Source organism: Dasypus novemcinctus, chromosome 6, assembly GCF_030445035.2.
Source record: "Dasypus novemcinctus isolate mDasNov1 chromosome 6, mDasNov1.1.hap2, whole genome shotgun sequence".
NCBI lineage: Eukaryota > Metazoa > Chordata > Mammalia > Cingulata > Dasypodidae > Dasypus > Dasypus novemcinctus.
The window spans coordinates 40,150,147-40,176,418 of record NC_080678.1 but is presented as its reverse complement, the minus strand read 5'-3'; the positions used below and the strand labels follow the sequence as shown (position 1 = coordinate 40,176,418).

The window sequence follows — 26,272 nt, the reverse complement described above, 5'->3', positions numbered from 1 at the left end:
AGCCTGTGCAAGAGCACAGCTATAGCTAACAGGATCTAGGTCCCGCCTACTTCCTAAGCCATTGTGTGTATTAGCTGATGAAAGATTTGTTTCACTTTCACTGCAGAGTATAAAAGACAACCTATGTAGAAATGTGACCAGCAGCCTTGTAAGGCCTGTCTAGACCCAAACCAGGAAGGAGCTATTTCCCCTCTGGGTTAGAAGATTGGGGCATGGAAAAGAAGTTAACTTCTAGCTGAGACCATTTGTACTGGGCCTGATTCATTTACAAGCCTTTTTCAGCTGTTATCTTTGGGATCTTACAAACTCCATGGAAAATAAGATTTCACACACAGCAATGATTTTTTTAAAAAATTAGTCATAGGTGCTATAGGCAGTATGTGCAATTATTGTTACTTTTATATTTTTAAAAATAATACAGACCTATGGCAAATTTACCAACGAGAAATGGAAAGTAAGTTCACACAAAAACTTGCACATGAATGTTTATAGTTGCTTTATTCATAACTGCCAAAAACAGAACAACTCAGATGGATGCTTTAACTGGCAAACGGATAAACAAACTATGGTACATCCATATAATGGAATACCACTCAGCCATTAAATGGAATGAACTATACCAAAACACACAGCTGCATGGATGGATCTCACATGCATTCTGCTAAGTTAAAGAAACCAGATCCAAAAGGCTACCTACTGTATTATTCCATTATATGTCATTCTGGAAAAAGCAAAACTATAGAGGGTAACAAACTGGTAATTCCTAGAGGATGAGGTGGTGGTGATGGTGACTACAGGGGAGCAGTAGGTAGGAATTTTGGCAGTTGGAACTATTCTTGATTGCAATGGTTACACAAATATGCAGTCAGAAAAACAGAACAGTACACCAAAATTGAATTTTACTATATTTTACTGTATAAATTTTTAAAATAAGTGCATAAAAATAAATACAAGACCATGATAAATTCAAACTACAAGAAATTCAGTAAATCTTTGTAGTGAGGGAATAAGTCTGTATCTTGATTAAAGTGGCAGTTACTGGGAAGCAGTTTTGGCTCAACCGATAGGGCATCTGCCTACCACATGGGAGGTCCAAGGTTCAAACCCAGGGCCTCCTGACCCGTGTGATAAGCTGGCCCACACGCAGTGCTGATGCACACAGGAAGTACCCTGCCACGCAGGGGTGTCCCCCACATAGGGGAACCCCACATGCAAGCAGTGCACCACATAAGGAGAGCTGCTCAGTGTGAAAATAAAAAGTGCAGCCTGCCCGGGAATGGCGCCGCACACACGGAGAGCTGACGCAGCAAGGAGACACAACAAAAAGAGACACAGCTTCTGGATGTCACTGACAAGAATACAGGTGAACACATAAGAACACGCAGTGAATCGACTCAGAGAGCAGACAACTGGGGGGGGGGGGCGCGGGGAAGGGGAGAGAAATAAATTTAAAAAATAAATCTTTAAAAAAAAGTGGCGGTTACAGAAATCTGCACATAGAACTATGCACACACATTACATGAACGTCAATTTCCTGGGATTGCTATTGTACTGTAGTTAAATAAGATGTAACCCTTGGGGGGAACTGGGTGAAGGGTACAAATGACCTCTCTGTACTATCTTTCTGACTTCTAGGTCTCTAAAATTATTTTTTGAAGTCTCTCTCTTAACCCAAACTTCCAGACTCTAGTCACTATTACAAGTTTCTTGTGGATCCAGTGCATATTAAATCTAGTGTGTGTGTATATGGATGTATATTTGTATATATATAAATTTACACACAAAACTTTTAACACAAAAAGTAGCATATCATACACACTGCTCTGCACCTTGCTATTTTTAAACTAACTACAGTTCTGGAGATTTTTCCATGTCATACCCACATAAATCCACCCCATTTATTTTTCCTGCTATGTAGTATTCCATCACACGGTAGTATCATAAGCCATTTCAACAGTTTCTCATTGATGGACATTGTAATTTTAAGGAAGAATTGAACTTAAATAATTTGGTCTCAGCTGAAGTTGAGACCAAAAGCTAAAAGTTTTCACAGAGTCAAGACTTGGTTCCAGAATCTCTTTTCACTAGAAAGGGGAACCAAAGTGGCAAGAGAAGGTATTCCTACCCGAGGCAAAACGCTGTGAGATTTTCGAGGCCAAGGGGGAAGCAGTGGAGCTGAAAGGGAATTACTGCCGGGTAGGAGTTCGCTGAGGGCACCCTACTGCTGGAGCCTGAGGCCCTGCTTCAAGCCCAGCCCTTCCCAGCCTGCTTCTCAGATATAGCGAAATGTGTCGAGGCTATGCTCTGTGCCGTGATGCGTGGCCATCTCCAGCCTTCCTCGGGGACCTCCTGCCCAGGCTGATTCTGAGCCCACACCGCCTCGAGCTCACCGCGCAGAGGGCGTGCACGTGGTGACCTGCCTGGGGCCGGGTTCCCGGCTCCGGCTCCTCCTCCCTCCAGCTCGCTCTGCTTTCTGCAGTATCACGTGCAGCCGCGCCGGGTGCAGGATGGCGGCGGCGGTAGCCGTGGGTGTCAGGATCCGGGATTGCTGCAGCCGGAGCGCCGTGCTTCTGCTCTTCTTCTCCCTATCCCCTCGACCCCCTGCCGCCGCCGCCTGGCTGCTGGGACTGCGGCCCGAGGACACTGCGGGAGGCCGCGTGTCCCTGGAGGGAGGCACCCTGCGTGCGGCTGAAGGCACCAGCTTCCTCCTGCGCGTCTATTTCCAGCCGGGGCCCGCGGTGGCAGCTGCGCCCGAGGCGCGGGTGCCCGCACCCACGCTTTCCCCGGTGGAGAACAGCACCGAAGACTGGGCTCCACGGCTAGTGTTCATCGAGGAGCCCCCGGGCGGAAGCGGTGTGGCGCCCAGCGCGGTTCCCACGCGCCCCCCGGGGCCGCAGCGCTGCCGCGAGCAGAGCGGCTGGGCGTCGGATGTGGAGGTCCTGGGGCCCCTGCGCCCCGGGGGCGTGGCGGGTTCGGCCCTTGTCCAGGTGCGGGTGCGGGAGCTGCGCAAGGGCGAGGCGGAGCGGGGCGGCGCGGGCGGTGGCGGGAAGCTTTTCTCGCTGTGCGCCTGGGACGGTCGCGCTTGGCATCACCACGGCGCGGCAGGCGGCTTCCTGCTGCGGGTCCGGCCGCGGCTGTACGGCCCGGGTGAGGTCCTGCTGCCGCCCGCCTGGTTGCGGGCGCTCGGGGCGCTCCTGCTGCTCGCCCTGTCCGCCCTGTTCAGCGGCCTGCGCCTGAGCCTCCTTTCGCTGGACCCGGTGGAGTTACGGGTGCTGAGAAACAGCGGCTCGGCCGCGGAGCAGGAGCAGGCGCGCCGCGTGCAGGCTGTGCGCGGCAGGGGGACCCATCTGCTCTGCACCCTGCTCTTGGGCCAAGCCGGAGCCAACGCGGCCCTGGCTGGCTGGCTGTATGCCTCGCTGCCGCCGGGCTTCGAGGGCACCGGGGAAGAATACAGCGAAGCGGGGATTCACTTCCCGTGGCTGCCGGCTCTCGTGTGCACCGGTGCGGTGTTCCTGGGCTCCGAGATCTGCCCCTACTCGGTGTGTTCGCGTCACGGGCTGGCCATCGCCTCGCACAGCGTGTGCCTGACCCGGCTGCTGATGGCGGCCGCTTTCCCTGTGTGCTACCCCCTGAGCCGCCTGCTGGACTGGGCTCTGCACCAGGAGATCAGCACTTTCTACACGCGCGAGAAGCTGCTGGAGACGTTGCGGGCCGCGGACCCCTACAATGACCTGGTGAAGGAGGAACTCAACATCATTCAGGGCGCCCTGGAGCTGCGTACCAAGGTGGTGGAGGAGGTACTGACCCCCCTCGGGGACTGCTTCATGCTGCGCTCCGACGCTGTTCTGGATTTCGCCACCGTCTCTGAGATACTGCGCAGTGGCTACACTCGCATCCCAGTGTACGAGGGCGACCAGCGGCACAACATTGTGGACATTCTGTTCGTGAAGGATTTGGCCTTCGTGGACCCCGATGACTGCACCCCACTCCTCACCGTCACCCGATTCTACAACCGGCCCCTGCACTGCGTCTTCAATGATACCCGGCTGGACACGGTGCTGGAGGAGTTTAAGAAAGGTGAGCAGTGATCCATCTCCCTTCCCCTTTCAAGAGTATTGCCCTTTCATAGCTATGTGAGGCTTCAGGTACTCCAAGAAACTTCTCTTCCGTGGTATCGAAAACTCCAGGAAGGACCCACCTCCTGGCTTCAATGATACCCGACTGGACTCGGTGCAGTTCCTTGAAACTGACTGAGCCGGGACCTCTTCCTCTCTCCTTGGCTTGCAGATGCACCGTTTTCCTCATTCATTCCTTTCTACCAGTATTCTTTCAGGACCTACGAAGTGCCAGGTATTGTGCAGGTCGCGCTAGTCTGGGGATAACCCTTGGAGGTCGTTGCACAGGGGGCCCCTCCATAGGTTCCCATAACAAACAGCCTTTGCTTTAAACTCCTCCCGGGGCAGGAAGCTCACCACTTCCAGAGCAAACTAACAGTATTGCTGGACAGCTCCAGCTGCCCACAGCCTTCCTTGAACTGGAGCAGAGCTCTGTAGCCTCTCTCTGGTCCTAGTTCTGCCCTTTGCATCACTTAGAGTAAATCCCAGGCGGCTTAGGCATTCTTCCTCCAAATTTAACTTCCCACCAGTCATTCGTTCAACACACATCAAGTACCCAGGTTGGGGATGAAAAGCTGACGAAGGCAGTGATGTCCTTGTTCCTTTGGGAAGTGTGTCCTGTGACATAAGGTAGATTTGGACCTGAGGAGATATTCTGGGGAGAGGAGACGACTAGAAAATGTGCAACTCCAAATGAGTGGACTATCCTTCCGTCCCTTTCTCATCCCCTTGTCAGAGGTTTGTCTTTGGAAACTGTTTTCTGGGGTTGAGTGCAATACGCTCAAGCAAAACCCGCTTGGTTACTTCAGAGTCAATCCTTTGTCATTGTAAGGTTTAACTGACCCCTCCCTAGTCAACCAGATTTGGCCCAGAGGCATTCTTGGTTGTTTTTTTAAATCAAACCTACCTTCAAGAGTTACCACTGAGAGCATTCAGAAGACTTTCTAACAGACCCTGAAAGCAATTCCAGAAATTGAGAACAGTGGCATGCATAGAATTACTGTAGAAACTTCCAGAATGATGGCTATTTTGAGGGAGGTATTCATCTGTGCATATGAGTTGGCATGTTTATTTTTTTTAAATCCATTTCCTGACTTCAGAATCAGGCTTCAAATGTAGCCTTCCTGTAACTCTCATTTGAATGTGTGGTTTTGATGACTTTTTTTGTAAAAAATTCAATTCCATTAACTCATCATCACAGATACTCTTTAGGACTTTGTATACACAGAGAAAGAAATCTGGGGTTTTCCTTCTGCTGCAATATTTTTACACAAATGAAATTGTGTTAAATGTCAAAAGGTAGCCTGAGGAAAAATGTCTAAAAGGTTCTTTCAGCCTCATATTTGGGAGAGAAGAGCCCTAGAATTTGATATCATGACAAGGGGAGAGAAATGTGTGTATGGCAGCTATTTTAGCCCAATCTGGGCTGTACTGTCTCACCTTCTTCTGTTTGTCTTTCTCTGTCCTTTCCTGAATCATTTCTACTGCATTCTGAGATTCATCCATCCACTCTCAGAATTAATCTTACACTTTATGTACTCTTGGATCTGGGTATAAAAGTCATGAAATAATATCGTTCATGTGATAGAGTGTGGTTAAGATGTCTCATTTGCATGTGTGCTGGAAAACATTTTTAATGACACTCCTGTGAACTCATTCATTCATTCCTTCAGTAGTTATTGAATTTCTGTAGTGTTGGGCAATAGGAAGACAAGACAAGACTGCCCTTAGGAAGTTATTAGTGCTAGAATAAGGACAGAACTTAGAAGCAGGAATGTGTCCTATTAACCTTTGTATCCCCAGCACCTTGCACAGTGCCTTGTACATAGCAGGCTATGCAAAAAAAAAGTCAATATTCATCTGAAAGGAGTCCCTATTGTAAAATTTCTAAATCTGGACTAAAAAGGGCTTGTTAGTGTTTTATTAACAGTTAGTTTGTAGTTATATAGATCACTCAAGAAAAGCAGGCCAAGTTAAATCCCATTACAGTGAAAGTTCTGGCAAGAAAGGTTTTGGTATAAGAAAGATATTTCCATGTCCCTTCAAAGCCTTGCTACTTATTCAGTGTGTGCCCCATGAATCAGCAGCATTGGCATCATCTGGGAGCTTATTAGATATTTACAATTTCAGGCCCTACTCTAAATCCACTGAATAAAAACCTGCGTTCTAACAAGACCCCTGGTAAGTTGTGTGTGCATTAAAGTTTGAGAAGTGTTACCTTCAGAGAGCCTTACTAAGAGTGCCTGGCAGATCTCCTTAGGATGGAATAATTGTCAAGGTGGGTGTTCTCAAGCTTCAAGCCATATAATAAGGCGGCCGTTTTCTATAAGAGTTTTATTTGCACCATAGGCTAGGAAAGGAAAGCTGAGTTAAACTACTTAAAGAAAAGTAAAATAACTTTTTAAGCAAGTCATAATAGCCCTTCCATTTCCCTCACTTCCTTGCATCTCAAGCAACTTAACCACCTAAATAAATCCCTTAGGAGGTAGGAGAGGAAAAGGATAATATTAATAGGAAAAACAGCTACCATTAATTGAGTGACAACTGTTCCAGGCACCATGCCAAGCCCTTTATATACTCAGAATAACCCTCCTGGGTAGGTATTATTAACTCCATTTTACAGATGTAGAAACTAAAGTTCAAATCGATTACATGACTTGCTCAGTTTTCCATGGCTAATAACTGTCTGAATTGTGATTTGAACTAGGTCTGCAGGCCCCTAAAGCCTATTCTTTTTCTGCTACTCTAGTCTGATTTCATCATTTACTCCCAGACCCCTCTCACCCACAGGGTTCAAAGCTGGCCTTTTCACTTCTGACTGACTGCCCAAGGCCAATTCAACTCTAGTTTCTGCAGGTTAGAAATTTAACTTTTATAATTACAATATTGTCAATATACATATTAACTTGACAAAACATTTCTACCTTACATTCTCATATCCTATCCTTCAAGCATCCATGCAGTGTTGCAGGTGAGGATCCTAAGATCTGAAAGGGTTGTTTGGTCTGCCCAAGATCATCACAGAGCTAGTACATGCCAAGGCCAAGATGCAAACCCAGGTCATGGTTTGAACTTAGTTGAAACAAGGTCACTCTTGTCCCTATGTTTTTTTTTTCCCAATGCTTCTTATGAATTGCTTATCTTTAAAAGTAGGGGGAAGGAAAATGGTCTTTCCAGTTACCGTGCTAGCTTTACAAAAAGAAAGAGTATTTTCTCCCACTGTACTGCGAATTCTTTTAGGGCAGTGAATCGTGTGTACTTTTGTGTTCCCAGGGCTGGCACAGTGACCACCAGCAATAAAAGAATAAACATTTGTTGAATCAGTGGTTTTAAAAGATTTATTTTTTAATTATTTCTCTCCTCACCCCCCCACCCCACCCCTGTTGTCTGTTCTGTGTCCATTCGCTGTGTGTTCTTCTGTGACCGCATCTATCCTTATCAGAGGCACTGGAAACCTGTGTTTCTTTTTCGTGCTTCATCTTGTTGTGTCAGCTCTCCATGTGTGCAGCGCCATTCCTGGGCAGGCTGCATTTACTTTCGCACTGGGCGGCTCTCCTTACGGGGCGCACTCCTTGCACGTGGGGCTTCCCTATGCGGGGGACACCCCTGCATGGCAGAGCACTCCTTGCACTCATCAGCACTGCACATGGGCCAGCTCCACATGGGTCAGGAGGCCCTGGGGTTTGAACCGCAGACCTCCCATGTGGTAAGTTGGATACCCTATCCATTGGGCCAAGTCCGCTTCCTGAATCAATGGTTTTAAATACCTAACTTTTATTCTATTTCTATGCAGTAATGTAGAGGTGAGTACTAAGTACAGGATAATTAGTGTTGCTTCATTGATCTCAACAAATTTCTCTTCTTCCTTCTCCTGGGTTCTCTACCCCAATTAGTGGCATCACTGTCCTGCCAGTCTCCCAAGCTAGAAACCTTGGCCACTCTCTACTCCCCCTATACCCCCCCCCACCCTCATCCAGTTAGTCACCAAGGTCTGCCAAATATTGCATCGAAGTATTTTTAGAATCTATACATAATTTAGGTCACCATTTCTTCTACTTATATTATTCATTGATTTTAATTTAGCAAATAGTTACTGTGTACCTGTAGTGTAGGCACAGTGAAGAAAACACCACCAGTAAGGCCATCTGCCTGGAGAATTCAGTCTAATCCAAGAGACAGAAATTAAGTAAACAGGATAGTGGTAAGACAATAAGGTATTATAATGCTTAGTGCCTGTTATGTAATAAATACTTACTACATTTTAGCTATGAGTATTAAATATACACACAGGCTCTCTCACCTTTGTACCCCTGTTCCTGCCTTCTGGACCCTGCTCTAGCTGTTTTTCCTTAGCCATGCGGCCACGCAAGGTTCTTCTGGATTTGGCACTGCTTTGTAAGTTTCAATCATTTTCCTGGGCCAAGAGGATTTCTGTTGAGAAGATAAAATATGAGGTTTTAGCAATAATGATGTTGCCTTGGCTTATATTTGCTTGGGAAGGAGACCGGATCTATTAAATCTCAATTTCATCAGGCGCCCAGGCAAAATTTTCATTCTGCCACTGCTTTTCCTTAAGCTATGAATTTCTGTGCTGGTGATTTTTTTCCCCCACGAATTATGTTGGAAATCTGTCAAAATGCATTAAATAGTTCTTGGTTGAAAAAATATATATATATATATACACACACAAATCTATTACTTGTTTGTGCAAACACCTCCTCAAGGAGTTTCTCTCCTTCCAAATTTTGTCTCAAATCCATCCTTCCCAATGCTACTAAAATAATCTCTGATAACGTCATCCCTAGCTTAAAACCTTCTGCAGCTCCCTACTGCTTGCAGAGTAAGTCTAAACCCATAGCACGGCTGGCAGTGCCCTCCTGACCTGCTGCTTCCTGCCCTTTCCAGCCTTTCACACCCCATTCCCTGCCATAGCTTCATGTTCCAGCATCACTGAACTCTGTGACAACACTGTACTATTTCTTGCCTTTGTCCTTTTTCTCATGCTGTGCTCTCTTCCAGGAATACTCTTTGCCTGACTAATCCCTACTCTGGCTCCTTCTTTAACACTCAGCTCAAGGGCTACCACCTCTGGGAAGCTTCTCCTATAGGCCCCAACTGACTTGCTTTATGTGCATATCTCTGTTATTGAATCAACACATTGTACTATCAATATTTATTTTTAAGTGCCCCCAATTCATGTAATGAGCATCTGGAGGGCAAGACTGTGTCTTATCCTTTGTAGCCCCAATACTTAACAATAAGTATGACACATAGTCAGTTTTCAGTACATGTTTGTTGAATGACTGAAGAAGTTAACCTTTAAATAATGTAAGGGATCTATGGAGCTCTTATGAATAAATTATCAGTTATCTCCAGCCCAATCATTTTAGACCATACAGCAGAACAAAGTCAAGCCTTAAATGTTAGAAGAAAATTGTTGTGTATATTGTTTCTCTGCTTCTTTGGGTATATCTATGTATTTCAACAATTATTTAGCCCTTCTCATGTTCCAAGCACTGTGCTAAAGATTGGGTGTCTGAAATACAATCCCTGCTCCTCTTTGTAAAGGTAGGAAGTGGGCTGGAATCCCCTTCCCCCACCCCTTTTCCGATGGCATTGCAATCCACAAGTCATCTGTCAATATATAAGTGTATGGATAAGAGAGATCCATACATAAACCATTAAAACAAAAGTGCTATAATAGAAATATAAAAATGCAATTTGGGGAGCAGATGTAGCTCTGTGGTTGAGCACCTGCTTCCCATATATGAGATACTGGGTTCAGTCTCCGGTACCTCCTAAAAAATAAAATGCAATGGAAACATGGAGGAGAGAGTAAGTATAGTTAGATGGCATATTTTACTTTTGTAAAAATTTTACTGACGTTTATAAGTTTTTATACTGCATATTCATTATAGAAAATTTTAAAATACAGAACAGTAAGAAAAGAAGTGGAAAATTACTGGAAGATAATTACCCTGAGATAATAACTCTTAGTATTTTACCGTATTTAAAAACATACTGGGAAATGAGTGTTGCTCAGTGGTTGAGTACCTGCTTCCAATCCATGAGGTTCCAGGTTCAATTCCTGGTACCTCCTGAAAAAATCCTATTAGAAAGAACATATTGCAAAAAATATTGCATGTATACAGTGACTTTAATTTTTGAAAAAGAGAACAAAGGGAAAAACCCATAGTTCTACCATCTTCCACAAATCAAATACCTCATTCTAATTCCAAAAGTGATTTTCTTTTATGATGGTCTTATTTTCACTGTGGTCTCCTCAGGGTTGAGTTCTATGATTTTGGAAGACTAATTTAATGGGTATAAAATGAAGCCTTAGACATTTCTTATATTTCTAAAATGTTCTGCTCTATTTATTTGATTGTTTTTAGGAGAAAAATGACCTGTTCTAAACAACAGGGGTAGGGAAATCAAAGGCCTCTGAACAAAACAGCTATAGAATTTAAACTCCATCACCCTAGCCCTGCTGGATTAGTAATACCATCTTCCTCGACAAAAGATAGCACAAATTACATACTCCCAGGTTACTCTACCTGTGGGCCAGCATGTCTGTAAAATGACTTATTGCCGTTTTTGTTATCAGTCTTTGCTCATTCACTCATTCATTCAGGCAATATTTATTGAACTCCTCCTTTGGACCCCACACTCTGCTGGGCACTAGGAATATAGCAGTGAGCAAGTCAGGCACTTACCAGCCCTTTTGGACCTAGTCCTACCACATGTGGCCTGTTGCCTGAGTATGTCAGACCTGCTAGTAGGTGCTTCTGGCGAGACTCATCTATTCACGGAGGAATCATCTGATAGAAAACGTCAGTGTTTTACTTTATCACTCCAGGTTCTGATATGAGCTATTTTAGCAGGAAGAATAATCATTCCATTGCTTAATTCTATGAAAACATGAGTGCTACATTCTTTGTCTTCCATAAAAGAAAAACGTTATTTTGCTTGGGTGGTATAATTACTTGTAATATGGTTAAAAATGTGTTAAACTTGCTAAATAATAATTAATACATTTTAAAGGGAATGCTTACCTTCTAAACAATAGTTAGTGCTGACAGTAAACAAATCATAGCCCATCATGTTCAGGAAGAAAGAACAAAAGGAAACAAGGAAAAGTGATTATACAAGATGGTAAATTATGGTTTTTAAATTTTTTTCATGATTGTTATTATACGATGAACATATTTTTGGTAAATTTCGTTGTTCATTCCAGGATAGAACAGCCTTCATTGTCAGACTATCTTTTTTTAAATCTCATCTAAATCCTACTGGCTGAACTTAAATTCCATTTTTCTGTCATCCTCTATGGATTCTCTTTTATTTGAAGAACATCAGACCCCACCTCAATTCCATTTTGTAGAACCAAATATGTTTGGTTGTGTTTCTAGCTCCCTTAAATAATTTGAATGTCTCAGGAGGGGTCTGTGGTTTTCCCCGTACTCTCTCAAGCAGATTTACTCCAAGGTCCATACTTTGGAACCCCTGGGCCTTCCGTAATAACTCTCAACCTCTTTTTATTTTCTGTTGTCTGTTCCAAATTGAGATTCATTCTTTCTTTCTTTGATATATTCAGTGAGCATTATTCTATGTCAGGCCTGTGCTAGACACTGAATGTAGAGTGTAGTGGGAGATAGAAACTAACCAACAGATATTGATAAATGGCGATACATGGTTTGAAAAGAAAGCACAGGGGAGCTATGCGAGCATAAAACACAGGCCCTGGGTCTGATCTTGTGGGCAGAATATTGGTGCTGAGCCTGAAATGGTGGTGGGATGGCACTGCCTTACCAGAGGAAGAGAAGGAAAAGCTTTCCAGGAGCAGATGTGCAAAGGCTCTGAGGAAGGAGGATCAGTGTGGGTGCCATGCAGAGGTCCCTGGGTTATATGGCATCCATTCCAGAAAGCCTTGCTCTGGCCAAACCAAACTTCCCTCAACCCCCAAGGACTGTCATTGTTATCTGGACAATCCAGGTCAATAACATCCTCTGACTCCTGCAGCACCTGGGCTGTGACACATAGATATGAATATAAATATGGGAAAGACCCTTACCTCTGGGAGCATGGAGGGAGGAAGGGCTGAATGGAAATGATGATACGAGGCATCCTGGGGTACAGACAAGGGCATCCAGACAACATCAGTAGGCAAAAGGGGAAGGGAGGAATAATTCCCTGGAGGGATCTGGGAAAAGATCTCTAAGAAAGAATTTCAGCTTGGCCTTGAAAGAAGGACTCTGATGAGCAGATATGGAGAGAAAGGGCATCCCAGCTGAGGCAGGGCTTGGGCTACAGAAAAAAGAAAAAAAAAGAACAGATACTACTTGTGAAGGCTGGTAAACCAAGTGTCCTAATGCTCCTTCAAGCAAAATGGCAAACTAGGTAGAAGGAAGTGTTTGTCACAAAATAATTTTTATTCCCTCAAATGCCTCAGCTATATATATATATATATATATATATTTATTTATTTATTTATTTATTTCTCTCCCCTTCTGCCCCCCCCCCCCTTTGTCTGCTCTCTGTGCATTCACTGCGTGTTCTTCTGTGTCTGCTTGTATTCTTGTCAGCAGCACCAGGAATCTCTTTTTGTTGCGTCATCTTGCTGCATCAGCTCTTCACACTGGGCAGCTCTCCTTATGGGGCACACTCCTTGCACGTGGGGCTCCCCTATGCGGGGGACACCCCTGCATGGCACGGCCCTTCTTGCGCACATCAGCACCTCACTGGGCCAGCTCCACACGGGTCAGGAAGCCCTGGGTTTGAACTCTGGACCTTCCATGTGGTAAGCGGATGCTCTATCCATTGAGCCAAATCTGCTTCCCTAAGCTGTATATTTTAACCATGATCGATGGTGATATTTCTAAAAATGTTTTATACCCATTTTTGACTTCCTTATCAGAGTATCTTAAATATAATCTTTTATTGATGACACAGGATCACAGTAATGAGAATATAGATATTTTATGGTGTATTATAAAGCATTTCTCTGTCTACTTGTTTTTTTTCTTTTTCTCTGTCCTCTGGCAGTGAGCTGTTTTCATTGAGTCTGTCCCACCACACTCCTCACAAACCCACTTTCTCTGCATCTACCTCGCTTATAGTTTCTGTTTAACCGAGAGACCAAGTAAATAGACATGTTCAGAATTCTGTGCCTGGTACACAATAAACTTCAATAAATAAATGTTGAATAAATTATTAATTAGGTTTTGACTGAGAGCCTAGGAAATGAGGTAGGTGTAGGGACTGGGACAATTACTTCTGGGACCAGATTCAAAGCTGTGCAAAGTCAGCCCTTCAGATAATGGGTCATTACTCTGCTATTTTTTGCGTGCTGTTAGCAAGCCAAACTGCGAACTGGCTTATATTCTAGTGACTAACAACTATTTTTTCCTGCCCTGGTGATGTCAGTTACCATGGCACTCCTGACGACACACTTGGCTTTTCTCTAGTTGCCTTTTAGCAGCTAAAAATTTTCTTTGTGATAAGTGTGTCGATTACTCATTTCAGATGAAGTGGAGCAGGACAATTACTACGAAGTAATTGTAGCTTTTTTTATGCTAGAGAAAGGGACAGCCTTGTTTTTCTTAATCAAGGAGGGTTGCTGCTGGATTTGTAGGATAACATTTTGTGTTCTCTTCCTGATGACTTGTTAGAGAATGATTTGATTTGATTATATAGATGAAGATCATCTAGCATGTGTCAGTGTAGCTTCCTCTCATCCTATGCCAATGGAGTTCTTCAATATTAGGAGTTCACAACCCTTTGCAAACACAAGAGGCTATAACTACTGGCACTCGTAAAATTCTGGTATATCATATATTATCACAAAGAAGCATTCTGTAAAGCTAGACTGTTTAAACTTCTAAAAACATAGAGTTTTCAAGCCAGAGAAGGAACATTGGAGATCACCTGGGATCATCCTTTCATTTTAAAGTTGAGAAAACTTAGGACTGTGGAGAGTAATAAGAGCAATCATTATCCCTTACAGTTGCAAAGACTTTACATTTGCAAATGTCTTTTCAAAACAATGTGAGGCCAATATTATTTATCCTTGTCACTCTACCACTCTGAGGCTTAGCTTCCTTATTCTTAAAAAGGGGATTATGATCTTATGTTGTAAGTTTACTGCGAAGGCTAAAGGTAATATATATGAAGTACTTAAGACTCTCCACCATTTGCCTCTTAACCTCCCTAATCTAGTTAGATGAATTGTACATGGATAGTCATTTTGTATAAGTCCTTTCTCTGATCCAGCCTATGTAAAAGTCACTGTATATAATAAGAAAACAAAATTGAGAGCTGCTTGCTTAGGATCGGGCCAAGGAGACCCAAGTTGAGCATGGCAGTTTCCTTATATTTATTTTGTCTTGCCATTAGTAGCATGGTTTCCTCACTCTGCCCTTCCTCTGACATCCCAGGCAGAAACAAAAAACAAAACAAAACAAAAAAACATATAAACAGATTTCATAGCCATATAAATGAAACCTCTCAAAGCTCCAGCCAATCCACTGAAATAAAATGTCAGGCTAAAACATTGGAAGGGTTGGACCAGAAGGCAGAAGTATGGCAGGAAGGTGGGATTGTGAGTCCTCCTTTCCCCTTCCCAGCTCAAAGCCCTTCTCCCCGCTGACTCACTATTGAAGGTGCTCGGCCTCAGCTCTGCCTGAAATGTGTTGGAAAGCACACAGGTTCTGCAAGCAGACATACCGTGTTTGATACCTGGCTTGACCACATACTAGCTGTTGGCCTTGAGCAAGTCATTTTTATTTTTCAGTTTCCATATCCACAAATTATTAACGATCCCCATTTTGCAGGGTTATTATGAAGACAAGAGGTACTGCATGCTCCCAAAGAGCAGTAGATACTGCAGTCACCACTGTGGCAAGAAATGGAAAACAGGATGAATGTTGACAGATGTTGTATACTCAGGAGTCAGCTTGGTGTAGATCAGAAACATTGGAGTAGCTGTAGGCTTTCTTCACCCGGCATGAGAACCTTCAAAAGGGTGGGTTTTAAGGTCACCCTCAAGCACCTGACTTACTTCAAATGGAGCCCCTGAGAGCTCTTCTCTCTCTTCTCGTGGGTGATAGCCTAGTTTGACCATAATCCCTGGGCTGGGCTGGAGCTAAGTGATCTGATGGACAGCTAAGACAAGGCTCTATTTGTCTTTCCATTTATCTTCCTCTATCTGAGATTGGTTTGGAACCTGAGGATAGCACCACCTACCAAGACTTAGCCAAATCACTCTGGGCCACCATGGAAATCCAGGATATGTTTAATCTGAGCCTGAAGAGAACCCGATAGCCCAGTGGGCAACCTCTAAGACCAGTTCTGTACATGTGAAGCCTGAGGTTTAAAGTAGCAAGTCTTGTTTAGTTGGGTCTTGATGATTTCCACAAACCTTAATGAGGGAGGATCTTATTCAATTCCCCTCAAATTTTGGCTGTACCATTAATTAGCCATATATTCCTGGACCAGTTATTTTCTGAATGGGAAATAAGCACAATATATTTTGAGAGATTACAGGAAAAGAAGGCAAGATATATATCAAGAAACAAACAAACAAAAACCATGGGGACCTTTAATGCCAGGATGAAGAGTTCAGAGATGATCCTCCCTGCTACATGTTATTGGGACGGTGAGTAACCTGGTAAATGCAGTGTTTAGTCAAGTCAATCTGTTCTCACTCCTTTGGTTATTTCATTCATTCTCCCTAAAATACTATCAATCTGAACTCCAGATTTATATTCCCAACTTCCCCTTGATATCTCCACTTAGAGGTCTAAAAGGCATCTCAAACTTAATCCTGTCCAAATCTACTTGGTAAATGAAAGCTCCATTCTTCTAGTTGTTCAGGCCAAAAAGCCTCTTTCTCTCTCCCCTCACATCTGGTCCCTCCTGTAAACTCTGCTTTCAAAACACTCTAAAGAATCTGACTACATCTTCCCATCTCCACTGTTACCATTGTAGTTCCAGCCACAAGTCAGTTTTCATTCAGATCATTGCCTGAGCTTCCTAACAGGTCTCCCTACTTCCACCTCTGCCCACTTATAGTCTTTCTTAACCCAATAGCTAGCTAGAGAGGGCTTTTTAAAACATAAGTCAGATCACATCACTTTTCTGGAAACAAACAAAACACTTCTATGACTTTTTAAAAAATCTTACTCTATGACTTTTTAAAAATCTTACTCAGAATAAGGGTCAAAGGCCTGTACCATCTGCACCTACCCCACCCATTACCACGCTGACCTTGGCTCCTACTGCTCTTCCTCCCATACTCTATAACTACATTGGCCTCCTTGCCATCCCTCAAGCCTTTCAGTTACTCTCCCAACGCAAGGCCTTTGCACCTTTTCTACTGCAAAGATATTCCTGCCCCCAGATCTCTTCCCCCAGATTTCCATGGGGCTACCTACCTCACTACCTTCAGATCAAGATTCAAACATCACCTTAGGGAGTTTGCCCCTAGCCTCCCCTATCTAAAATTGAAACCAGCTTACTCACACACACTGCCTTATCCTCCTTCCCTGCTTTGCCTTTCCACTTTGCACTGTGTTATATATTTTACATATTTATCTAGTTAATTATTTCTTACCCCCACTTACTAGGATGTAAGCTGCATGAGGAAATTGATTTTTTTCCATTGTGTTCAATGCTACATCTTTAGTGCCTAAACAGTGCTTGGCACATAATAGGCATTCCATAAATATTTGTTGAAAGAATGAAGGAAGGAAAGAAGAATTGAAAGACTGTGAGGGCTTTTTCTAAATAGGAGCAAAAGAAGGAAAGGTACAGAATGACTCCTGGGTTTTGACTCTAAGTAACTAGAAGATTGATGGTGAAGAAGGAAGAAGAGCTGACATAGTGCATCTTGAAAATCGTGAGTTCCAATTTGGATAAGTGATTTTGACCAGATGGCAGCTCAGGTAAAATGTCTAAAACAAATGAGAGTTCAGAACAGACACTCATGTTAAAAGTATGGAAGGGAGCAGTTGTGGCTCAAGCGGCTGAGTGTCTGCTTCCCACATGGGAAGGTCCTGGCTTCGGTTCCCAGTGCCTCCTAAAAAAAAAGCAAGCAAATAAACAAAAAAACCAACTCAGGGAAGCCAATGTGGCTCAGTGATTGAGCGCCGGCTTCCCACATATAAGGTCCTAGGTTCAAATTTTTTTAAGTGTATAGATTTGGGTCTCTGTAGGAAAGGGATGATGGTGATGTTTAAAGTAGGGTCTGCTGGAATCTTAATTTTAGAGATGAAAAGAGAGAGAAGAGCAGAGGATCAAGGGCTGGGGCAGAAGTTCTTAATTGCAACTGCATATTAAAATCACCTCAAGAAGTTTTAAACATCCCATTTCCAGAACTATACACCAGATCAAACATCTGTGGATGAGACAGAGACAGCAAGACTTTTTTCAAATTCCCCAGGTGATTGCAATTTTCAGCCAATGAACTAAAGAATTTAATACATGCTTGTTTTTGAGTGAGGATAATGTAGAGAAATCTACATTAGATGGATAGAATAGAAACAGAAAAATAGAAAGAGAAATATATACAGATAGAAACAGAAAAATATCAGTCATAAGGATGAGAAGAAAACCTAGGTAGTCTTGACCAGTTTTTCATATACTCTAATGTGCTTAAGAGTCACCTGGAGATCTTGGAAATGCAGATTCTGATTCAGGAAACTGGGGTGGTGGCTCTAAGTTCTGCATCTTTCATGAGCTCCCAGGTGGTACCAAGATTTCTTGTCCAAGGACTACAATTGGAGTAGCAAGTATATAAAGCAGTGCTTCTCAAACGTTAGTGTGCATTAGAATCACCTAGAGAGCTTAAAATATGACTTTCTGTGCCCCACGCCATAGATCTTGATTCTGTAGATCAGGTTTGGGGCCCGAGAATTTGCATTTTGAACAAGTTCCCAGGTGATGTTCATGCTGCTGTTCTTAAACACCCTTTGGGTAGTACTGAGATCACCAAGACCAAGGTGAGAATGAGAAGGTACTCAGTACTCTCTACCAAATGAAGAAAAGATGCTGCAGGGGCACCAGGGAGAAGAAGAATGTAGCAAAGGACACCGTACCTTACACGGTGAAGGTCGTAAGTGAGGAAGAAACCATGAAACCATAAAATGATTTCTGCTTTCTTTGGTTCTCAATTTCCAAGAAAGGCTTTCCTCCTTGCATCTGTATTTTATTTTGGGAACAGTTACCTTACCAAAGTGCTGTTGCTATTTTTGAAAGGGAGAGAGAGCTAATCAATTTTTTGCTCTTTATTTCAAAGCATTGAAGTTATGCTAAAAGGGTCCTTTGAGAACGCTTCTCTGTGGATGTGACTAAAACATCTAAAGACCCTTGGAGAGTATTTTGGCTTCTCCAAATACTAGTTACAGTTTGGATGGTGCTGCTACTGCCTAGCTTTCTGTCTCTTTAGGCAGGATTTCCAACCTCAGCACTATTGACCTTTGGGGCTGGATGATCCTTGTTGTGGGGCACTGTCCTGTGCATTGTAGGATTTTAGCAGCATTTCTGGCTTCTACCCACTAGATACCAATAATACACACCCTTCCCTGATTGTTGTGATAACCAAAAATATCTCCAGACATTGTCACATGTCCCCTGTGGGCCAAAATCACCCACGGTTGAGAATGACTGCTTTAAAGGCAATGCTTGAAAACCTAGTCATCCATCTAATAAATCTGATTTACAGCTTGGGTATGTTGATACCAGCTAGTGATGTGGTAATTACTAGATACCTCAGTGCTTGTTTCCTTTCTCCATTAACAGATCATCAGATAACCCCAGAGTGACATGGAGACTGCCTATAAACCAGTGGTTCTCAAACCTGAGCCAGCATCACAACCACCTAAAGGGCTGGATAAAACAGATTGCTGCCCACCCCACCCCGCTCAGGGATTCTGATTTGCTTAGACTGGGGTGGGGCCCGAGACTCTGCATTTCTTACTAGTTCCCAAATGATGCTGATGCTGCTGGTCCAGGGGCCACACTTTGAGAACTATTGCCCATAAATCAAGGTAATAATACTCAGCCTTGGCAGAACATTAGAGTCACCTGAGGGACATATTAAATGCCAAAGCCCCAACCCAAACCAATGAAACCAGAATCTCTGGGTGTAGGATCCAGTCCTTGGGAGTTGTTTAAAGCTTCTCAGGTGACTCTAATGTACCAGGATTGCAAACCACTGGACTAGGTGAAAGGCATTCCAAAACATTGGGAGGTGCTTAAAGTGATTAATGCACAACTATGTAATTATACCAAATATCATTGATTGTACACTTTGGATGGATTTATGCTTTATTAATATGTATCAATAAAATAGATTTTTTAAAAATAAACATTGGGAGGAGGGTTTCTCAGCAAGCAGCCCTGTTTAATAGAGGAAAGATGGGACCTACAGTACAACTTAATCCTGGAGAGGTATGATCCTTCATTGAGGAACCCAGATTATTCACCATTTCCAATCATAAATTGTCCTAATACTATGGCCCAAATGAGGCTCCAGCCACAAGTGCGTATTCTCCACTTCATGTCTCATCAGAGTACAGAGAGCATTGGAGCTAGAGGTTGTAAATCAGAGGCTGTGGGGAAATAGTTAAGGCTGGAGGGAAGCAAACCAAGGCTTGAGGAGCCCATAGCTGCTGGAAGTCAGGAAGGGCAAGTGTTAGCAAGCCAAATCATCAGGCTTGGGTGGGAGCTTCTGCTGAGGCTGGACACCAGCCACACGGCTGGGAGTCAAGTCAGAGGCCAGAGAGTCTATAGTTACCAGTTCAGAAGTAGGGCACCAGTGAATGCAGAGCAAAATAAGCTCTTTACAACTCAGAGATAGATGTAACCTTTATTTTTAGAAAGCACATTGGCCTCAAACCCACTGTTTCTTTACTTTTCGGCTCAGCTCAGAGATTTTCCATCTGTTGATGTTCAGTGTTTCAACAGTAGGCTCAGAGGATGTGTGAAAATATCTCAGAAAGCAGCTGCATTCAAAGGTTTTCTATGTAGAGAATTACCCTTTGCCTCTGCACTATCTTAATGAGATACAGTAGGCCTTTGGAATTATGGGAGGGTGATTTTGCCAGGGCCCAAATTGATTTGGACATGCCCCAGGGCAGAGGGTGTGCTGAGCAAATCCCTTAGCTTAGGCTATTCCTTAGGGTCTGCAGCTCAACATGGCTTTGCTGTTCTCCACCTGTCAACAGCGGTGATGGTCCTGAGAGAATACAGTCTTTTCTTTTTTCCCAGGGAAAATGGCCCCCGAGTGAGAGAAAAGTCTTCAATGGCAGTTGAAAAAGAGGTTGACTTGTTTAAGATTATGCCTAAGAAGCATGTCCCACAATGGATTCTGGAGAAAGCTGGGGACCTGTACAAACATTTCTGATTCATACAATGGGGCATTTGTGAAGTTCTCAAGAACATCTCACAAACTCTGAGTCTCTGTTGTAATCTAGATGAAACCTTTTGATAAATTGTGAAGGTCTATATAAATGTTAATGACTATCATCATTATTAATCTAAATTATTTCACAGGTGTCCTGCTTTTCTAGAAAGTTGGAGGGAAACTGAAATTAATGGACTAATAGGAAGGCATTTGAGAATTTCTCCTAGGCTGTGCAGACAGGATGGCTCAACAGAAAAAGCCCCAGTTCCTATCCACAGATGCAAGAGTAAGTCTTCAGAATCTCATAGGAGGGCAGAGGAGGCAAATAGCCAAAATTTAAGCCACTTCCCCAGGTTATGTTTACTACCAGAAAGGAAACATAACTCCTATCCATGGAAGGAGAAATAATGCATGTTAGAAACCATCATTTGCTCAGAAAAAGATGGTAATTAATACTTGGGGAAATCTGAGCCCTTGTTCCCCCAAATTGAAGTTAGGGTTAGGGTTATGAGTTTATGAGTTTTAAATACTCCTAAGTCATCCCTGAGAGTTGATGAGGTCTTTAATAAAGATGTGAACCTACTATGTCCCAGACACACAGCAATTTGTTCTCAGATTCTCACCCCACCCCCATTCCTGTTCGCTGTTTCCACTGCCCCAGAAAATCAGAAGATGTCGCCCCTGCTCCTCCATTTCTGGTCTCTGGATGGCCTTGCCTTTGTCCACTTTTTGGTCTCCATCACAGACTACACACAAAATGACAATGTATGTTCTAAGCTAACATTTTACCAGCGTTTCCACATCCAACCATTATTGCTCTTTCATTTCAACCTATTTCCTCCTTTATAAAGGAAGCGGTACCAACTTTTTTCATCTGTGTATAGGTTGCAATTTTCAGCCCCATCAGCTTCCTGTTCATTCAGGCAGTTTTAAAATTACAGCTTTACTGAGATATAATTCACATTCCATAATAGTCACCCTTTTAAAATGTACAATTCATTGGTTTTTAGTATATTCATAAATTTTTGCAACAATCAACCACTATATGATTCAAGATTTATTTTCATCACTCCCCCCCAAAAACCCTACCTATTAGTAGTCACATGCCATTTCCCCCTCCACCAGCTCCTGGCAACCACTAATTTACTTTCTGTCTCTATAGATTTGTCTGTTCTCGACATTTCATATTAATGGAATCATACAATATGTGGTCTTTTATGTCTGACTTCTTTTACTTATCATGTTTTCAAGGTTCATCCATGTTGTAGCATTGTCAGTACTTCATTCCTTTTTATGACTGGATAATACTCCATTGTATTAATATACCCGATTTTGTTTATCTGTTCATCAACTGAAGGACATTTAGATTGTTCCCACTTTTTTGCTGCTGAGTAGTGCTACTATGAACATTTCTATAAAGTTTCTATGTGCACATATGTCTTCAGTTCTTTGGGATATATATCTAGGACTGGAATTGCTGGATTAGATGGTAACTCTATATTTAACCCTTTAAGGAACTACCAAACTTTTCCACAGCAGCTGATCCATTTTACATTCCTATCAGCAATGTAGAGGGTTCCAGTTTCTCCACATCCTTGCCAACACTGGTTATTATCTGTCTTTTTTGTTATACACGTCTAGTGGGTATGAAGTGATATCTCTTTGTGGTTTTTATTTGCTTTTCCCTAGTAACTGTTGATGTACATCGTTTCATGTGCTTATTGGCTATTTGTATATTTTCTTTAAAGAAATGCCTTCTCTAGTCCTCTACCCATTTTTAAATTGGGTTGTCTTTTTATTGTTGAATTGTTAGATTTCTTTATATATTCTGGATAACAGTCATATATCGTATCATATTTGTGATTTGCAAATATTTTCTCCCATTTTGAGTATTATATTTGGAGCACAAAAGTTTTTTATTTTGATGAAGTCTAATTTACCTACTTTTTCTTTGGTCTCATTTACTTTTGGTGTCTTGTCTATGAAACCTTGTCTAATCCGGTGTGTCCTTTCCTTCTAAGAGGTTTATGCTCTTAGCTCTGACATTTAGGTCTCTGATGCTTTTTTTTTAGGTATTGGGGCCAGGGATGGAACCCAGGACCTCGTATGTAGGAAGCTGGTGCTCAACCACTGAGCCATATCGGCTCCCCTAAGTTGGTTTTTTCATTTGTTTGCTTGTTGTTTGTTTTTGTTTTTTTTGGGAGGCACCAGAGACCAAACCCAGGACCTCCCATGTGGGAAGCAGGGGCTCAACTGCTTGAGCCACATCTGATCCTCTCTGCTCCATTTTGAGTTATGTTTTGTGTATAGTGTGAGATAGGGATCCAACTTCATTCTTCTGCATATGGATATCTGGGTTTCATCACTTGTTATTAAACTCTAACACTATTCTAGATGCTATTCTAGATCCTGGAGAAATGGAGATAAGTAGGACATAGCTTTTGCCCCTCAGGGAGCTTATCCTCATAGTGGGTAGTGGGGGAATCTCATATAAATAAAGAGCAACAACATGGGGAAATAATATGTTTTTGATGCCTGACACTGTGCCTGGCCCCTAGAGTATACATAGCAAATAACAGCTACAATAATAATAACAATGATGACAACTATAATAGTAATAATTGCTATTAACCTTACAAATGCCAACAGAGAGGTATGTAATAAGTTCTGTGGGAGGAGGGTATGACTGCTTTTTAGGTGGCTCAAATCACCTTCCCTCAGGGACCTTAGAAGAGGAGGTGTGGAGAGAGATAGGGCTCTAAAAGCACTGGCCAACCTTTCTGAGGGAAGGAGGATCTCAGGCAAGCAAGTCATGGGAACATCTTTGCCACTGTGTCAGCTCAGAAAAGGGTTATGAGATTGCTGATCCCTGTCCTGGGCTGTGATGACCTCTTTCATTTGTTTTTAAAAGGTCTTTAAAAGCACTTGAAGGAATCTTAAAGGCTGATTGTAAATTACAAAATATTTCCAAAAGGGTTACCTAAGTACATTGTCTTAAATGTTTTATCAGCTGGACTTAAAATCTCTATTCCCTGGTGATATCATAGAGTGTCCTCAACTTGACCTTATAAAATGTAGACCAATGATGACTTTTTCACCTGAAAGTTATGGTACTCTTTGCAAAACATCATAAAATGTTAACATTTAATATTGGTGGCAGGAAGTATGGCTGCATTATATGTATTCTCATCTTCACATTATGAAAAGAAACCCAATTACAGAAAACCATTTTAAGAAATCACTTTTTAAATTTTCCCATTATACTGGTCATTTGTTTTGTCATCTTGTGTGTAGCACGTTAGCAGGAAAGTAAGAATACGTGCCATATATTTGAGATAAATGAGTTGGGAAAAAAATACCTCTAACTTGAGCACATTCTGTTAATTAACATAATCTAATTGAAGCTGCAAAGTACTTCAGTTCAGTTGGGGTAGGATGCGTTTATTTCAAGGAAGAATGATTTAACCACTGAGACAAGAGTTTAAAACTTGAATTTAAACACAAATTGTGTTTCATTAAAAAATAATAGTTTTAGTGTCTGATTTTAATATCCATCAACTATGGATTTTTATACAGTCTGCAGCTTACTTCATTTCATCAGGCATTTATTGGCTGTTAAATGGAGGGAACCTTGTATGATCCTTTGTCCTGAAAGAGTTTATGATCTATCCAGGAAAGAAATATTGTGTAGTGGAAGACACACACATTGCTAGTTACAAGAGGCAGCAAATTTTGATAAATGCTCTTAATGCAGTTATCAGGAGCTCAGGAGCACAAGGCCAGGAGAGGTTGGTTCCAATTCAGAATGAGGCAGATCCAGGAAGGATTTCTTGAGGAACTGGCACCTGATCTGGAAGTTGAAGGGCCATCAGAAATGACGTGGGAGAAGGGAACAATGTGAACAAAGACCAAAAAAGTGAAAATGGGGGAGGTTGAGGAAATGGAGGTGACCTGGTATATCTGCAGTAGAGGATGATTAAGGGATGTAGCAGGACATACAATTAGAAAGATAGGAAGAGCCACATAGTACAGTCTTGATAATATCAAACTAATGAGTCTGGATTTGATCCTCTGAGCACTAGGGAGCTGTGGAGGGTTTTTGAGCTGGGCAGTGGTATGATCAGATTGGTGTGGGAGCAAGTTGAAGAATACATTGAAGGTGGAGAAGAAATTAGAGACCAATTAGGAGGCCATATTTGTTGATACAAATGCCAACTTTGTAATTTCAGTTAAAAATATTCAGGAGGGAAGTGGAATTGGCCCAATGGATAGGGTGTCTGCCTACCACATGGGAGGTCATGGTTCAAACCCCAGGCCTCCTTGACCCGTGTGGAGCTGGCCCATGTGCAGTACTGATGCGCGCAAGGAGTGCCTTACCACGCAGGGGTGTCCCTCATGTAGGGAAGCCCCACGCGCAAGGAGTGTGCCCCGTGAGGAGAGCCACACAGTGTGAAAGCAAGAGCAGCCTGCCCAGTAATGGCACTGCACACACAGAGAGCTGACACAACAAGATGATGCAACAAAAAGAAACACAGATGCCAGTGCCACTGATAAGGATAGAAGCAGTCACAGAAGAACATGCAGTGAATGGACACAGAGAGCAGACAACGGGGGGGGGGGGGGGGAGTGAGAGAAATAAATAAAAAATAAATCTTTAAAAAAAAAAGAAAACCAATGAAAACAGAAAAAGTAAAATGTAGCATGATTGTAAAATAAAGGAAAGAAGGAGTCTCACATGGACTTGTAGTTTAAAAAAATTTTTAGGAGTAGCTATCTTGTGCTTTGTTACAGAAGCTTGTATGTTTAATTATGCCTCCAGCAAACAGGCTGCTCCTCTTGTCTGACATTTTTAGCAATGGCCAAGCAAGAGCTTACAAAGGGTAGCACACTACCTTTTTTTTTTCTTTTTTAATGAATAACATCTGAATCAGTACCCCAAATTTTCTCCTTAGTGTTTCTTAGCCAAGGAAAGGAACCACCTAAATTTGCAATTCAGAACAGAACCAGTGAGAACACCATTGTTGGAGTGTTCCTTTGGCAGCTATGGCAGGGGAGGCTCACTGGTACAGGGTGTCGATGGTGGGGAAGAATGTGTGGGGAAGGGTGCACCTGGTACATGCCTCTGGAATATGAATGTTATCATAGGGTGTTATCTCAGTGGGTAAAGAACCACATAATAACCAAAACAACATTAAATCCCCATCCTAGGGAGATTGCTACATCCTCTAATAGAATGGCAAGAATATCTAGAGTACTTAGGCAGTGCCTAAAAATATACTTGTACTCATGAACCAGGTTCTTATAAAATTGAAACTTAGCCTAATAATATATATTGCCCAAGAGTTATCTCCTGAAAGCCTCCTTGTTTCTCAAATGTGGCCCCTCTCAAAGCCAGACTTAGAAAATAAACTCACTACCTTCCTTCCAGCATGGGTCATGACTCCCAGGGATGAGCCTCCCTGGCACCAAGGGATTATTACCAAGGGCCAACCAACGATGCATTTGGAAAAAGACCATAACCAAAAAGGTGAAACATTAAATACAAAGGACTTTTTAATGTCAAAGAGATTTCAAAGTGAGTTGGGAGGTCATTACAGAGGTTATACTTAGCATATCTCAGGAGTATCTCACTGACTGCCACAATAAGCAAACCCTCAAAAGCGTGCTCCTGAGGGCTCTATAGACATCTGGACACTATAAGGAAGGCACACAACCCCTTGAAATCAGTACCCCATTGGTGGGCCTTACCTGG

General features: G+C 42.7%; 1 protein-coding gene across 2 annotated transcripts in view; it reads left to right on the top strand.

Moving 5' to 3' along the window:
• The first annotated feature begins 2,181 nt into the window (after nt 1-2,181).
• CNNM1 (cyclin and CBS domain divalent metal cation transport mediator 1) overlaps nt 2,182-26,272 on the top strand; it is a 61,410-nt gene continuing 37,319 nt past the window's right edge. The window contains exon 1 of one of the 2 annotated variants that reach the window (XM_058298637.2): nt 2,182-4,077. In XM_058298637.2, coding sequence (XP_058154620.1) covers nt 2,508-4,077 — 1,570 coding nt within the window. In that variant the 5' untranslated portion in view covers nt 2,182-2,507. The remainder of the gene's footprint in view (nt 4,078-26,272) is intronic. The other variant, XM_058298638.2, reaches the window with a different exon arrangement.